At 49.0% G+C, this 16,727-nt stretch overlaps 1 protein-coding gene across 1 annotated transcript in view; it reads left to right on the top strand.

Annotated features, from left to right (window-relative positions):
- The first annotated feature begins 6,784 nt into the window (after positions 1 to 6,784).
- Positions 6,785 to 16,727, top strand: part of EPAS1 (endothelial PAS domain protein 1) — an 86,544-nt gene continuing 76,601 nt past the window's right edge. The window contains exon 1 of the mRNA XM_037807808.1: positions 6,785 to 7,359. Within this exon, the coding sequence (XP_037663736.1) occupies positions 7,334 to 7,359 (26 nt within the window). The 5' untranslated portion in view covers positions 6,785 to 7,333. The remainder of the gene's footprint in view (positions 7,360 to 16,727) is intronic.

Below are 16,727 nucleotides of genomic sequence, written 5' to 3'. Positions count from 1 at the left end.
GGAATATGGTGGACATTCAGGAGATGCTGCTCAAATAAACATGAGAACGAATGCGTGAATGAATGAATACATCAGCAAGATTCTTAGCGGCAAGCAACCAAAATTGTCTCTAGTTAAATCAAGGAGAAAATGAATTCATTAAAAGGATTCTCAGTACCTCACAAAAGCCTTGGGAGGGCTGGAGAGCCAGGCTCAGAGGGTTGGTAACAGGGAATAAAGCCCCAAACTGGGACCCTGAGACCACCAGCGCTGCCACTCCAGGACACAGAACATCTGCAATTGGCACAGCCCGCCCACCAACGCAGGACTCTGGATGCTGATGCAGAACCACTGCCGCAGTCCCCATCACCGGGACTCGGTCCCCTCTGCAAGGTACCTGCTTCTCCTGACTTTCGACTCAAAGTCTGATTCACAGAGCCTGAGTCAATGTGTCCATACCCTGGGAGTATCTGGCATTTTTAGTTTCTATAGCAAGAGCCAGGCCTTGCTTTCTAAGGAGGGAAACTCCCCAAAACGGGGGGGGGGGGCATTAAACATAGAAGGGGCTATAAAGAAAGGAATGAATGCATTAAGAAAATGTACTGTGCAAGATGCAAATACACTGGGCAGCTGGCTGACTCTTGCCTCTTGCCCTTGTATGCTGCTGCAGGAGGCTCGCCAACCCCCATCTCACAATCTCCCCATCACTTCTTTCTGGGAGTCTCTGGAGGGTTTTTCAAAGGTTCCGTCCAGAGCTGCAATTTTCTTCCTTCCTGGCCTTCTCCAGCACTTCCTGTGAAGTCCAAAGTTAAGGCCTCTTTCAAGATTGGGTCAGTCTCCTTCCATGGCTTCCTAGGCCCACACTTGAGTCCCTTCCAATGAGGCACCAGCAGTGCTGTGATTTCTGACATCCATCTACATGCACAGCCTTGAAGGGGTCCAGGGGTTCCTGGAATAGTTGTCGAACAAATGGGACTTGTAGCATGTAATTAGAAAGCAACACTTTCCTTTTCTTCCATTAAACTTTTAAGTCCATTTGATGGACTATTTCTTTCCCACTTAGAATAAAACCATATTTAGGTTCCAAGATTTTTCTAATCATTCTTAAGTAGCAAAAATAAAAATTCCTTGTTCACACCAAATAAAAGTTCCATTCCAGTATACTAACGAAAACTCCAAGCTGTCTCCCATGTTAAAAGCTCTGCCCTCCTCAACTCAGTTCTCCCTCAGACCAGACCCCTGCACAGAGAGCAGAAATGGTGTCTATTGATTGCAGCTAGGAATCTTGACTGACACGTCCCTTTGTTCATTCATTCATACATTCATATATTCATTTAACCAGCATTTATTTATTTATTTGGTGCCCATTTATGCCAGCTGCCCTGCTAGGCATCAAGGATAACAGGAAAGGTCTTTTTCTTACTTTTTTTTTTTTTTTTTTTTTACTAGCATGGGTGTAATTTCTCCTTGGTTTTCTCTAGCCGTGACAGCTGTTTGCTTCTTGGATAATCCCTTCCTGAACCCTCCAACTGCAGCCCTTTCTGGCTCCAGAAGGGCCTCTCCTTCAGTTGTCACTTATCATCTTCCCTCAGCTTCCACCTCCAATGGCACCTCCACCTTTTTCTGCTGATGTCCCCCGAAGCAGCTCAACTGGGCAGGATCCCTTAAAAAACCCTCAGCTGGTATTCCTCCCGAGGGATCCCCTTATGGTCCCCGGGCATCATTCCCCTTACTGGACATTATGATGTGCTGCCCAGAACCCCTTCAGGAGTGAAGGACCTAGTCATCCACGTGCTGACAGCATTCCTGGGGAATTGCCTCTGCTGAAGAAAGCAGCCTTGCCTAAGATTACACCCCTTCCCCGAAGGCACCCTGCACCAAAGACTGATTGGTACAGGTATAAAAGCCCCCCTCGCCCCTCACCTTGGGACCACTCTGAAGGGCCATCCTGGCTTCAGAGCTTCCTGGGGGGCTGGAGAAGGCTTTTATTGAGACTACCTTACAACCCCACTTCTCCACTTCTCCCTTTGCCCAGTCCTGCCTCCTTTCCTTCCCTCCCATGGGTGCTCTCGAGAGCACTTCCTAATAAACCTCCTGCATGCTAATCTCCACCTCGGAATCTGCTTCCAGAGAATTCAACCTGCAACATGCACCACTGTGTGGCATTAGTGAGAATAACGACCAAACGCAGTCTTCCAGTTGGCCTAACAGGCCACTGCAGCCGGCCTCCTGCCGGTGAGCGCTCTCCCGTGGCCCTCAAGCTCCGAGGGATGGGTATGAAGCCCTCCACGTGGTCTCCAGTGAGCCCCAGTCACTGGACTTCAAGACGGGCATGAGGAGCCTCCTCCTTTCCTCCACGGTGTGGGAGGGGAAAGGTGCAGCACCTTGACACTGTCTCCATAGAAATCCTCTAATTTCCGACTTCTGGTCCTCCTCCTTACCAGTCCATGTATATCCCTGAGGTGGGCATTGGCTAAAGGATGCAAAACTGTTTTCAATAATCTATGGACAAGGGAGAGGAACTTCTCCTTGCTGTATTTTGGAAGTGGGAGTAGTTGGCACCTATTGTCTTGGGGGCCTCAGTTGAAAGTAAGATGGAAAGAGTCCCATTTGAAGATCCCATTACAGGCCCCAGCCACAACACAGGAGTGTGGAGTATGTCTCTGACTCTCACTTTGTGGCACCCTTAGTTTTCCAGGCTCCAGGGCAGTGCCACTTGGGGCCCTAGGTCATCGATTTTAGTGGCAGTAGCACCTTCATTTCTGTTTGTGCCTCTTTCTCTCTAATATGGGGCTTCCAACAATCCTTCCAATTGGCCATTCTGCCCACATGTGAGTTATTTACCATCCCAGAGGTCCCATCCACCAGCCTGGCAGATGGGCCAGAGACATGGCTGGGACTCCAGATTGCTTCTGCTTGTTCATTCGTTCTCTCCACATCCCCAGCCCCCACCATCAAAGGCTTGTAATACCTATAGCTTAGACTGTATGAGTTAACTCTTAATTTTCATATTTAAAAAATTTTAAGAATATATCAATTGTATATATTTATCAATTTTAAAACAGTTCAGAGGAGAGAAAAGGAAACATCACTACACTAAAAGATGCTTATTGATTCCAGAACCCTTAAAATGTGAGTAAATGTAGATCTCATCAACTAGGAAATGCAATGTCTGCACAACTGGACTGACTCCTCCTGGAGGGAATGGAACCCACCAGTTTACCCTTCCACCAGACTGATGCCCTACGTTTTTCCTGACACAACATAGCACCATGGCCATGAACCATTCATTTACCTGTTGAATGACAGAATGATAAACATGCAAGATCTTTCATGGACAAAAATCTCATCACTAGACCCAGAAATAGAAGCCGTAAGTCCTTAAGTCACTGACAATCCAGGTGTGAGGGATGGGGCAACCTGTGGTTCTTTACAAATGGAAACTTTTTATCAGTAAGCACTTGTGAATTCAAGTAGAAAAAAAAAAGTTTGATTCTTTTCCTCAATAATGATCACAGAACTCCTTTTGAAAGATGACAACTTCTGGATTTGTGGAGTCAAATGTTACAATGTTTAACTGTAGATACAGTATGTATCTGTGTGAAACAAGGCGGCTCTCGCTTTCTGAAACCAAACACGGGAAATAGTTTTCTGTTCCTGCAGTTCAGTGATGTTCAGTGTGGAGACAGGCTTTGACTGGGTTAAATGACATGCAAGGGGGAAGTGTGACTTAGTAAAGAATTTTTTAATAGAGGAGCCAAGGCCTCTCCCAATTGTCCTTTCTTTCATCTCCACTCTCTAACCCACATGCTCTCCCCATCTCCAAAACCAACCCAATAGTCAGACTAGGATCAGATGAGTATTAAATGAGATATCATTTGTGGCAGGGCCAGGACCATTACAGCATCAGCACTTGCATGACCCTGAGAGTGAGTGCCTCCTTAAATTTTGCACCCTAAGTGCCTCTCTTGCCTCACCCCAGTCCTAGCCCCAATGTGTGACAATGCATTTAAAGTTGTAAATTACTAATAAAACAGCCCACTCTTCCAAAATCTCTTCTTGTTAGATTCCACCCATTCCGACCTAATTTCTAACTACATCCTGGACTTGAGTATCTGTTACTTTGACGGAATTACTGAAGTCCTCTTTCTTTCATGAGCCACTGCATCTGAGACGCCTATTCTCTACCAAATTTCTAAGTTAATTCCTTGTCTCTCTCTTTACAAATTTCCTACGGGCATGCCCTACAAAGAGGAGTGGAAGCTAGAGACCGGTCTTGTCCTTTGTTGAAGGAGGCGTTCCCCTGGGGCCACAGTCTTTGTTCCCAGTCTAGTCCTGAATTGGGAAGACAGGTCGAAGGCTTCCTGGGAGCTGGGCAGTTTGCTCCCATTTCTGCAGTTTGGGAGCTTTGCTTAGCAGCACTCTCTACCGCCCTCTGTGGCCTAAACATTGTCCCCAGAGACATTCCTCTAAATCCTGGGATCCAGCCTCCCCACCCCCACCATCACATTTCAAAGCTTTCCTCCTTTAGTTCTCATGGGTTCTAAAAAATAAAATGAGGGACACTCCAGCCACAAGCCTGCATTTAGTTTACACTCTTAGGTCCTTCCTGCACAGGTTGCTGGAAGTACTCCTGGGAGAAGTCTTATGAGATTGTTGGGCTCTAAGCAAGGCTGGGTCCCCATATAAGGCTTTTGGTGGATCTCTTAGACACTGCCAAAGTCCCGGACTCTTCAAAGCTACTCTTTGGGATTTCCATAAAATCTATCCGTTTGTTAGTCTTATGTTGGGGTCCTTTCACTTACAGGGTGAGGTCCCAATTAGAGAGGCAGGCCAGCAGACCATGGGGGAAGGAGCTTTCATAATATGGTTTGTGTGCTTTTTAGTGAACTTTAACCTTTCCTCTTTTCTTCTTTAAACATCTAAAAAGCTAATTTCATAATCTCAACCTGCTGAAATGTGCTCTATGGGTTGGAGGTGCTGCTTTGTGAGTCACCAAGCATAGCCCAAGACTGGCAGGCTCTCCGTGCTCTGGCCATGCCCTGGCTCTGGGGATCCGCAAGCCACCAAGGCACCTGTTTTCTCCCCCACTCCAGTCCCAATTGAGTTAAGTTTATAGTTGATGAAGGGAGAACTGTGTCTACCAGTTAAGATAAGTAAATGCATCCCCTAGGATTGGCCAGCTGGTGACACCCAGTATGAATATCCCCTGTCCTGAAACGACAGAGATGACAACCCCAAGAAATGGCTCCCGGGAGAGATCTGTAATATTTGTTTGAATCAGCTGACCCTCCGGTATGACATCTGATTTCAGAAAAATGAGAAACTAATTCCCCTGTTCTTCATCTGTCTTTCCTCTCTTCCCACTCTGCTTTCTGTCGCTATCCAAAGACTCCTGAAAAGTGTCACCACTTCTCTTACTGTATACAAAAGAAAAATACGTGTTTATTTCATATTATAGCGATGTTACAAACCTATGCCCCAAACTTCGATTTACGGAGATTTTAACATAAAACGTGACGAGGCTAAAGGGCTTCTAACAGGTGCAGCGAGGACTGCCGGTCCCAGGGATGGTCAGTTCTTCAGACTCGGTTTCAATCATACCTGTGAAGTCCCCGGACCCTTCCCCGGGTTTCAAAGATTAAGGGACTCTCGTCCTTGGCCAGGATGTCCCTGCTGGATTATCTTAACCTGGAATGACGTGGGATTCCCGAGAAAGCAGTGCCGCCCTGGGCAGAAGCGCGCGGGGACCCGGCGCGGGTCGAAGGTGGCGTTTAAGGCGCAGCTGGAAAACCCCTGAGCTCTAAGGGCCCTAGATTTCCGGTCTTTCCACACTCAACACCTGCATCCTTCTTGTTTCCAGAACTTCAATTGGACCCTGGAGATACAGAGCGCAGCCCCGAGATTCTGTGATTTGGGAACACGCTGCCAACGGTTACTCCAAGGTCACATTAGGGAACCAGCCCGATTTGCCCAATTTGGAACGCGTCGCGACCCGCGCTACCGTAGCGGGTGTTGGGAGCAAGGGGCGGCAGGCAGGACGGCCCTCCTCTCCCGCATCCCCGCCCAAACCAAACCGTCCAACACAACCCTGCAAGCGGCCGACGAGCCAGTTCGGGCAAGGGAAGAAACACGCAGCCTTCGCTCTATTTCACTGCACCGTTTCTCCCAGACGGCAGCAGGTGATCGTCTCCCCGCCGCTCCTCCCCGACGGCAAGGCCAGCTGCGTTCGACCAACTAGAGCAGACTCCGAGCGCAGCTGCCAGGGTCCCCCGAGTTTCCCCAGCAGCCCGGAGGGGCCACGGGGCGCTGCTAAGGACGCCAGAGCGCGGCACCGCGGAGAGGCCCGGCCCGGCCCGGGACCCTCGGCGCACGCGGCTCTGCCCTCGCCCCACGGGCACGGTGAGGGTGGCCGGACACCGCCCTCCGGAGGACTCCGGGAGACCGACTCCTCGCCGCCACTTAGCCCGGCACAACCTGCGCCATCCCCCAGCGCGGAGTCCACCTCGCTAACCTACCACTCACCACCCCACCGAGCTCATAGACAACTCCGGCAAGTGCGACGGGAGACCACTGGGCGCTCCCGGCGGTCCGGAGCCGGGCCCGGGGGCAGGGGGCGGGCCGGGGTCAGGGCAGAGGCTGAGGCCGCGCCTCGCCATTGGCCCGGACGCAGTGGACTGCCCGAGCGGGCGGCGAGGCGCGGCGCGGGCGGGGCGGGGGGCGTGGCCTGCAGGCGCGCGCCCGCGCCCCTCGCGCCCTCCCCCGCGCCCGCCGCCGGAGTTTTTAAAGTGGGCGCGCAGCCCCGGGAGCCGGACAGTCGCTCGCGAAGGGCCGCTCAGCTCCTGCTCTCGCAGCGTTCTCGCCCCAGCTCTCCCGAGGCGGCCGTACAATCCTCGGCAGTGTCCTGAGACTGTATGGTCAACGCAGCGGCCCGGCCCCGGACTTCCTCCAACCTTCGAGCTCCCGGCGTTCGAGCCACTTCTTTTTAATTTTCTTTTCTCTCTTTCTTTCTTTTTTTTTCTTTTAAGAGCCAGTAAAGTGACTCCTTTTCGAGGGAAAAAGGAACTTTGGTTGCCTTCTCGCTGCCCTCTTTTCGCGTTGACAACCTCTTCCCATTCCTTTCCCCGACCCCGCCTCCCGGGCAGGTTCCTCCCCGTCACCTTTCTCCACCCCCCACCCCCGCACCTAGCCAGGCGCCCGCAAATTTCCACCTGACTGTGCGGGGCGCTCGGGACCTGCGAACACTTAGGACTTTTCCACCGGCCCAGGCCTCGGAGGGGGTGAAGAGCCACATCTGCAGCCTCCACTGACCGAAAAGCTCTGGTGCTCGGCGTCTCCAGGGGCTACAGCAGCAATGACAGCTGACAAGGAGAAGAAAAGGTAAACGGGGCGTCCGTATCGGCGAGGGCGCTGGTCCGAGGGGATGGCCGGGCCGCGCGGGGTCGGCGCGGCAGAGAGAGGTTGGGAGAGGAGTGCGGAGAGGTCTTCGAGGCCTTGGATCGGTTTTGAGGGTTTTGAGTGGGAAGATCAGGTGTCCCGTCCCGGTACGCGGAACTACGGCTTCGCAATGGAGAGTTCTGGGGCCCCGGGGAAGCCGGGGTCCTTGGAGGAGAGGGGTGTTCCCACGGTCCCCTCCAAAATTTCCCTGTCTCCGCAGCGCGCAGCCAGCTCGTTGAAAGGTTTGTGCGTTGGTACTGTCGACTTTCCCACGACTCGCTTGTGGGGACAGCATCCCCTGCTCATTTTTCCTCAGAAGCCCCCCAAGTCCCTGCAAAAGCGCTCCTACGCCGGCGCTGCGCTCCAAATCTGGAAGGGGCGGGAGGCGGGGCGCCGCGCAGGGTCGCGCCCCCGCAGAGAGGCCGAGACGCGGCAAAGGCCCGGCTCCCGGGTTCCAGACCCCACAGAAGCTTGGCAAGCGCTCTCCCACCCCGCACCTAGACTCTGTGGGAGAGTGGGTTGTGACCGCGGTGTGGGGGGAGGGATGGCGACACTGGGCGCCTCTGGTAGTCCGGTGTCTCTGTCCCAGGAGGACAGAGCGGGACAGCCACAATGTGCCCTCCTGCCCTCTCGAGCCTCTTAGCACTGGGTGAGAGGCAACTCAGGCCAACTCTCTGTCCTCCCGTCCCCTCCCGTCCCCTCCCGGCCGCTTCCGGCCCGGCCCGGCCTCTCTCCGAGCGTGCAGGAGCGCACCGCGCGGCCGCGCAGAAGCGGGCACGCCTTGCGAAAACGTGCCCGGCTCTGGGCCCAGCGCGGGGTCTGCCGTCTGGCCTCCCACTCCTATCTCCCCTTGTAGTACCCAGTAGGCTGATGCTTCCAGGTCCGCGGTCGGCGGAGGCTTGGCATGGCTAGGTTGCAGCCCGGAGTGGGGGCGCGGGGTGCCCCGCCAGGTTGCTGGGGGCTGAGCTGGACTGAGCCGCGGGAGACCCGCGGCCGTGAGGTGCCGGCGAAGATGGGGAGGCTCGAGCCGCGAAGCTGGGGGCCCGGAGAGTTCAGTCCCTGAGTTGATTTGCTTTTATTCCGACTTCCACTACGGGACGGGAGCCAGAAATAGTGTATCCTCTGGTTGAAAGCGGCGGTTCCCACCTCAGGGTACCGATAAGGATTTGATAAACGAGAGCGAATCGCTCCAGTCCTGGCCAGGCGCCCGGGCCCTTCGCTCCTGGATCGCTGAGGGTTGAGCCCCGCTCTCCCATCCTGGCCACAGCTCTCTCTCCCTCCGGTGTCATCTTCGCACAGCCAGGCCAGATACGGGTGAGGGCGCATTGGCCCGGCCACCCTGGGCCCTTTGGCTGCAGTCGGCGCGTCCCCGAGAGCTCCAGAGCAGTCCTGGGCTCCTGCGTCTTTTGAGGGTAGCGAAGCAAGGAAGAGACTTTAAGATTACAACAGACTTACAAAACGCATTTTGTAAAACCAATATAGCCAACATAGTAATGCTAGAAACAATAACGACTGAATATTTGAAAATCAAAATTATAATCAGCTCATCTGCGAGCGCTGCGGGCTCCAGAGCCGGCGAGGGAACATTTTACAACTCTGATGCCTATCGGTGCATGTTGCAATCGCAGAGGTGGGGCCTGATCGTAATCTTCGCAAATGTGTGAAATGTCAGCTTTTCCAGTGCGACTCTGCGGCTGGTTCTGTGCTATTGTGTATATTCATCATTGCAAAAAACTTGAGAGCAGGTTCAAAAATTATTTCGACACTCCCGGCTGCAGTGCCTTCTTTTTTAGAAGCCTGGCGGAGAGATATAGGGACTGGGGAACGGGAGCGGGGAGAAAGTTGCATAATTTACTCCAAATTATTCGAGAGAGCAGCCGTTTTAAGAACCACTGCGGGAATTGTAAGCGAGATGCCTGTGAGGCCGCTACATTTGCTTCGGTTCTCAACTGATAGCGCGGCACCCAGAACGACTGCCCTCTGCAACTCGCCTTGATTTTTGTGCCGCAGCAGCGTGGCAGGGCAAACCGCATGTCCGTCACGGTCCAAAGACCCACGGGGGGTTGTCCAGTTCCTGGAGGGCTAATTGCTTTGAGACTTATTTACTGTTCGCTGTGGCTCTCTTTGCTGGGCGCAGACTTCTTGAGGGACCGTGATGTAATTTAAATATGTGAACCAATCACTACATTAAAAGTTGGTGTTGTCATGCAAGAAACTGTCTTTAGCTTTCCAAGCCTGCCTCACAAATGCAGTGGGATGCCTGGGGGGAGGAGGGGGCTCTCTGCTGATGATGACCATGAACCGGTTCTTAAAGATTTGAGTTTTTTCTGGTTCTGCATCTGGGGCGGCAGAACCACTTCTACCCCAAAACTCAAGGTGCAAGGAAAATCCTCAGTGTTCCTTCTAACAACAGTCCCTCAAAGAGTGGGCAGGATTATTTTGTTCCAAAACTTTCTGGGGAGGATAGATATGTTAATGTTTAACAGTGGAGTCTGCTTTCTAGATGATGGCTAGCTGGCCTTGATAGATGGTGCCGAAGTGTGCTTTTTTGTTTGTAGTGGGCATTCACTGTGACATCAGAGAAATTGAGCCTTGTTTCAGGTACTATACTTTCACTTACGCTTCTTCCCTGATATATCATGAGTGAAGTGACAGTATCCACCAGACTGGCTCCTGTTTGTGCGATGAACTAGAAAGTGTCTGGCAACTCACCTCCTGTTAAAACAATTTCTGAGTTCCTTTCCTGGGAGATAAGAGTTAGTCTGAAAGTTCTTAGGTACATGAGGATTGGAGAGTTGTTCAGGTAAATGTAAATGAGATCCTTTAAAAATCAGGGATCAAAGTCCAGTTCCAAAGCCAGACGCAACTCAGCACTTTTCAGGAAGGTTTACACTGCTTAGGACAGAGCCAGCTGTGGAAGGGGCTTGGGGACATCTGGACTAGAAGTTTTCAAACTATCTCCGCCTCCTCCCCCTGCCAGATAGACTTAGTGTTTCCTCTGCTAAAATAAAATCAAAGTCCTTTTTAAAAATTTCTTTTTCCGATTCTGAAGGGATAAGTATCACTAGGAACTTCTTCTCAATTTCAGTATATTTTCTACAAATATTTCTTTGGCACCTGCTTCCGTGGCATTACCGCAATGCAGGATAATATGGAATTGATGTAACACATTCAAGGTTAGGTATTTAAAACTTAATATATCCAGCTTTCATGAAGTTCAGAAGGATGCTGTGGCTTCAGGTTTTTTCTGTCTGACGGAGAGCTTAGAATTAGTTTATAAGGTACCTAGAAATCATCTAGCCAAACATTTCTCCTTCTGGATAAGGACACTGAGGCCTATAGAGGTCAAGTGAGTTCCCCAGGCACAAAGAAGGTTAGTGGCTGGCAAGAATCAGAACTCTGGTTCATTATTTTCAATTACATATGTGTTTTCCTGTTGTCCACAAAATAGTACCCTTGAAATGCCTCTAGACAGGTAGGATGATTTCCAAAGGATTAAAGCTCCTCGTGTGCCCTACAAACACCAAACTTTGTGGAAAGGAGATTTTTTCTTTCAGAAATTTATGAAAGCCTCAGGCTGCAGGAGGAGTGATCCTGCTTGATGCTTTTTTTTTTCTCTTTTTTTTTTTTACAAATAGGAAGCAGAATTGGTGCTGGTTGCGGTGTCTGTCAACTCTGGGTAGTACGCATTCATTGTTTTAACCCTTCCCTTAATTTTATACGCGTAGAAGTGGCCCTCAGTAAACAAAACCAGTACAAGGACTATTCCCCAGTGGGGCAGATTGCTTGATGAAGTAGAAAGCTCCCCGTTGGCAGAATCATTCGAGCAGCTACTTGACTGATCCTTGTATTGGGTTAGGTGACATTTTCATAGGAGTGAAAACCCTGAGACTAAAACAGTTTTATTCACTTAGAATGTAAATCAGTACCTCTGTGTATGGGGTGTAGTGGGGGGTGATTTCTCAACTTTCTAGGGATCTATCTATTGCATAAATGTTTAGAAATGGAAGGAGCCTAATAAGTATTCCTAGTACTCCAGGATTTTAGCCTAATACATTTGAAAATACTCAGCGGTACTAACTGTGTCAAGATTTTAGCTTTTCCACTTTTCAGGAAATCTATTCCATTCAGTAGTATTTGCTCTTTTACATTTTCTCCAGTCTGTCCCATATCAGCATGAGAGTTTTCCTTTTCATTTTAGCCTAATGAATCTCTTTTTTCTTTTAGTACTGACCATCCCTGCTAGTTCTTTGCTCTGCTTTTTGGCAGTAGTGTAAAGTTAGCAATGTTTGCTCCCAGGGCCCCCAATGCCCTTCACCTCCCGCCCCATTCCCAGGAACCCAGTACTGCCTAGTCTTATGATGAAAACCGTCTCTCAGATATTCATGCCAAGATATAAATCAGTAAGACAACGAATGTGTGTTGAACGACTGCTACCTACTCTGGATATAATGCTGAAGTGGAGACCAAGAAATAGGCGGTGTGGTCCTTGTCTTCAAGTTGTTTAGTCTGACTGGGAGAGAAAGGGACACACATGGAAGTTTAAGGAAAACATAGGTTGTTAACTTGTGACTTTTCCATAGGGGACAAATCTTTTGAAGCTAAAGGCATGAAGTTCTGAGTAGTAGTTGAGGCAGAATCCCCCCCCCCCCCACACGATTATTTAAGAGTGTCGTGTGGCAGGGAGGGCTGGGGTTGTGTCATGGTGTCCCTGGACTTGCAGGCGTTGACTGCAGCGTAAACCGGCTCTGAGGGAAGCCAGGTGGGGCTCGTCTGTGTGTGAGTGGGTAATAAGAGTAAAGAACAACAGGGGGGTTCAAGAGTATACCCTGTAGTCTCCTTCAGCACCCGAGGCAGAAAAGGCCCCCAAAGTTGAATGCTTGCTGTTCTGTAGACATTTGCTTTGGGTGAGGGGCGTGGAGGGGGGAGTCTGATAGGGCTCGGTGAGTGAGTGGGATGGGGATTTTTGATCCCATGGAGGGTAATAGTGGAGACAGCTATGATTCCTGGAAGGCCCAGCCAGGGAAGAGGGGGCTTCTTTACCTGGGGTTTGTGAGTGGGTTTCAGGGGGTGGTCTGTGAGCCTCTGAAATTGGTGCTACATATTACGTAGATAGCCTTTTTTTATTTTGAGGAAAGTTTTTTCAGCTCTCAGTAGGTTTTCAAAGATTCTGCAATCTGGAAAAAGTGAGCCCTTGCTCCTGGAGGTCTGATTCCAGAACTCCCTTGTGTTTCAGGATCTTTCTGTTCAGACCCCACACAGTTCGTACATGTCGCTGCCAGTGTCTCTCGGGTCTCAGAGCGGCGGGAGAAGTTTGGTGTATGCATCTAATACAGATTCTGTGGCATGACTTAACCTTACCTGTACCTGGCTTCCTATCTGTCCAAATACCTGCCCTCACGGTGGAAGGCAGGGGGGCAGAGTGCCCTGCACAGGGTGAGTGGTGGTACGGTTCATTTAACAAAATGCCTCTTAAAATGGCCATGAAAACTTACCCTTATTTTTCCCTCATCCTCAAACAATTATTTGGAGGTATGTATGTATCTGTAATAGAAATCATATACGGGGTAGAAAAAAAAACAAAAGGCTGAACGCTTAGTCTTCTGTGTACCCACACTGTTCTCAGAACTTTACATGGATTATCTCTTGTAATCCTCATAACAACCCTGAGATATAAGCCCTGTTATTATCCCCATTTCACTGATGGGAAAACTGAAGTTCTGAAAGATTAACTGCTCAGGGCCACAAAGGAACTATGGGCAGAGCTGGGATTCGAACTGGGCAAAGTGTCTCGAATCAACACTCTTAACCACTGTTCCATCCCACCTTACCTTACCTAAGACATCTGTAAAGCATTTAGTACCATGCCTAACTTGTGGTAAGTGCTCAATAGATGAAAACTGCTTTTGTGTTGTTATATTGTTAATTATTATAATTACTTTTCTCTTTTGTGACTCATCCCTTGTATCGAACCTCACAAGCAGACAGGGAGGGATTGAAGCTCTGAAGGGGGGACTTGGAAGTCCTGGAATTTCTTATTTTTCATGGGTTTTCCTCAACTCTGACAGGAGGTAGTTCTCTACTGCCCCAAGAAGTTCAAAGCTTTCTACCTCCCACCCTTAACTGGTGGCAAGACTTCAATAATTACTTTAGCCTTCGGATTTCATTGTGCAGAAGAACCTGTTAAAACTCTTCCTCTGTGGCTTCTGAAGAACCTTCTCCAAATCAAGATGCACCGGACGTCCTTTGGCCCTTTTGATCTTTTGAAATTGCAATCACAGGAAGGAAAGAATGGACAGGGGCATGAAGAATAGCTATGATCATTGCAAGAATAGTACGTTGCATTTTTATAGAGTCCTTTTTCTGATGAGCCCTTAGCTTTCACAGCCATCACACCATTGGCCTTTGCACGCTGTGAACCCAGAAGGGCTTCTTTAGTTTTCCCAGTGCTGCAAAACATAATTGAACTGGCACATATAAAAACAGAGAGAGAAGCAAGTCAGGGTGGCATTTGTGTGTGCCGTGGCCATCCATCGTGGGCAAGTGCCACTCACTGCATCTGCGACTTACAAGTAGAGGTGGGTGCGATTTGGTACCAGTTGTCTGTTCTCACCCTTGAGAGCCACAGAACTGATCTGAAAGCATGAAGTGGTGCAGCCCTTTGAGATCTCTGGAGCCAAGGCGCCAGGTGAGGAATAGGCCAGAATCTTAGCTGTTCTTAGTGATTTTGGTTTTTTTTCTGATTTCTCAAGAAATACCAGTCTGCTTGACTCCCTTACGCTGTATCCAGGGGCCATTTGTACATCAGCAAAACTCTTATGTGGCACCACCACCAAAAGCTTCACGTGTTCCCAGGAGGCATGTTTTGCCCTTAACTTGGAAAAATTCTTTGGTTTTAAAGTTACAAGTAATTTCTGTGTAAGATGATGACTCTGGGAAGCAAAACTTTTTCTCAGGTGGAAAGATGTTTTAGAAAGGATGACTTGTCGTTAAGGAAAATGATCCCATTTAAAAAATATTTATTTGCCATTCACCTCTTTGGTATTTTCCCAATTCTAGAAAGCCATACATGTTATGGAAATGACTGTTAGAGCTCTCTTGTTATCTGCTCCCAGCAACTTCCTGCATCCCCTCCCCATGGTTCCTTCCAATTAAAAGCAAACCTACAAAGTAAATGCTGGTGATTGTGTTTGGTTCGGCTGCATGATGAAACACACGGGTGGAAAATGGATCCATTGTGCCCCACTCATGATCGTGATGCTGGAAGCTCTGATTTTTTAATCTAATTTTTAGTCCGAGTTATCCCAGTGTTGAGCTATGACTATGGGGAGTCAGTAGTTTGCTATGAATAAGAGGACACATGGGCCAATCTAAGAAAGTTCAGAAGCATTCTATAAATCCTTTTAAATACATCACTTAAAGCATATGATTATGATTTGGTCATGATCATTTGAAGCATCGCCTTGTATGCCTGGACAGCTGGTGCTCCCTGGTGTTCTCTCCGGTTCTTGATGTTGTATTTGTATAGACAACTGCATGCATTTTACTCTTGATAAAAAAATCTTTGTCTCATCACCATTTTGTTCTGACTGCCTCGGAGGGGTAGGGGAGAAGAGCAACACATTATCCTAATTTTATATTTGGGAAATTAAGCTGCCAAGAGGCAGAAAGCACTCCATATGAAGTGAAAGCAAGAGGCAGAACCAGGTGTCTGGTGAGGCTGGACCCCTAAGTATCACCTCGGGCTCTGTTACCAGGTAGTGGGCCAAGAACACAAAGGAGGCGACTCAAAATTCAGTGCCAGCTCTTCTCATTACTAATGAGTAATAACAGCAAATATTTACAGGCCTCCTTCCTACCTTTACGACTTCCTGCTGCTGAAGCACTTTGGAGTATTGAGAAAGATTGTCCTGGAAAAATACGTCATATACAGTTGCAGGAAAGAGTGGCTGTTAAGCTCACACATGAAAACCAGTTGCTGGCCTTTGGTTGTGAATTCTACATGGAAAACGCAGAATTAGGATTGTGAGGGGCTATTCAAGAATCCTTTCTCCCAAATTTCAAAACAAAATTAAAAAAATCAAATCTGTACTATCAAATATACAGGGTTAAAACAAAGATCATTTGATACACATTCTCTTATGTATATGACCTCTACAATATTTTTTATGAATGAAAACAAGTGTACAGAGCAAATCAGGATATATAAAATATGTCCTGTGGGGTATTCAGGGAGCTAGAAGAATCCTTCAGATTATAAAGATTCCAGAGTAAATCCTGATAGTGCTCATTTCATATATATTTGATTTTATAAAGCACTCCAGTGAACTTGCTTTCTTGGTACATCTCTGTAAAGCACGGTACCCTTGTATTTTTCCCTACCATGTTTCCAAGAGTTCCCGGATGCTATTTTAGAATGGTAGCATTCACCCCGGCACTGGCGGAGGTTGATGAAGCTAATTTTGGTGCCCAGGTTAAAGGCAGAGAGAAGTCAACTGCAGAGCCAAAAGGGCTTTCTTGTGCCTGGGTTTGGAGCAGCATGGTGTTACCAGACATACCACATTTCACCTTTAGTACTTTTATTTGTGTGCTTGCACAACAGTTGTTTACCCAGATATTAAGATAAGGAGAGTATGAAGGTCGCGTTTCACTGGTGGCAAGAGTGCTTCTATAAATGTAACCGTATCGCAAGGCAGCAGGAGTCTGTCTTTTATGCTGTACCAGGGATTTGGGGGGAATTCATGGTGGATGGGGTATGGGAATGGAGGCCCTTGCCAGTTTTTCGGCTTCCTGTCACTCTGCGTATCTTGGCTCAGCTGAACGGCCCCTTCTGGTATGGTCAAGAAGTCAGGGGGAAGCCTAGTCCACTGTGTGGCCCTGGGGTCTCCTGGCCTTACTGGCTCATTTCCCTGCTGTTCCACTCACTGGGTAGCAGCCCAGCTGCTAAAATAGCTTTCCCAGCTTCTCAGAAGAGGTTTGCCCCGTGCTGCTACTGCCCTATTTTAGGCCTCGGCAGCGTTGTCATGTCCTCAGAGCACAGAGCCTGCAGAGTGGGAAGGGGGTTTCTTTTGTGCATTTGGGTGTTTTTCTTAAGAATATCCAAGGATTGGGTAGACACACTCAAGAGCCAAATGAAGACATGGATTCTTGGCTCAGTTTTCTTCTCAAGGGCAGCCAGTGTGGCTGTGGGGGTTAGCCTTGTTGATAAGAAGGCAGGCCACCCCAGGTCTCCCACCCATTTACCATTCTCTAACATGCCCCAAATATGCAAATCTCCTTCTGCCCCAAAGGCTTGCGTAGCCAGTGTCCCA

Source organism: Choloepus didactylus, chromosome 17, assembly GCF_015220235.1.
Source record: "Choloepus didactylus isolate mChoDid1 chromosome 17, mChoDid1.pri, whole genome shotgun sequence".
NCBI lineage: Eukaryota > Metazoa > Chordata > Mammalia > Pilosa > Megalonychidae > Choloepus > Choloepus didactylus.
This window is presented reverse-complemented; position numbering and strand designations above follow the sequence as displayed.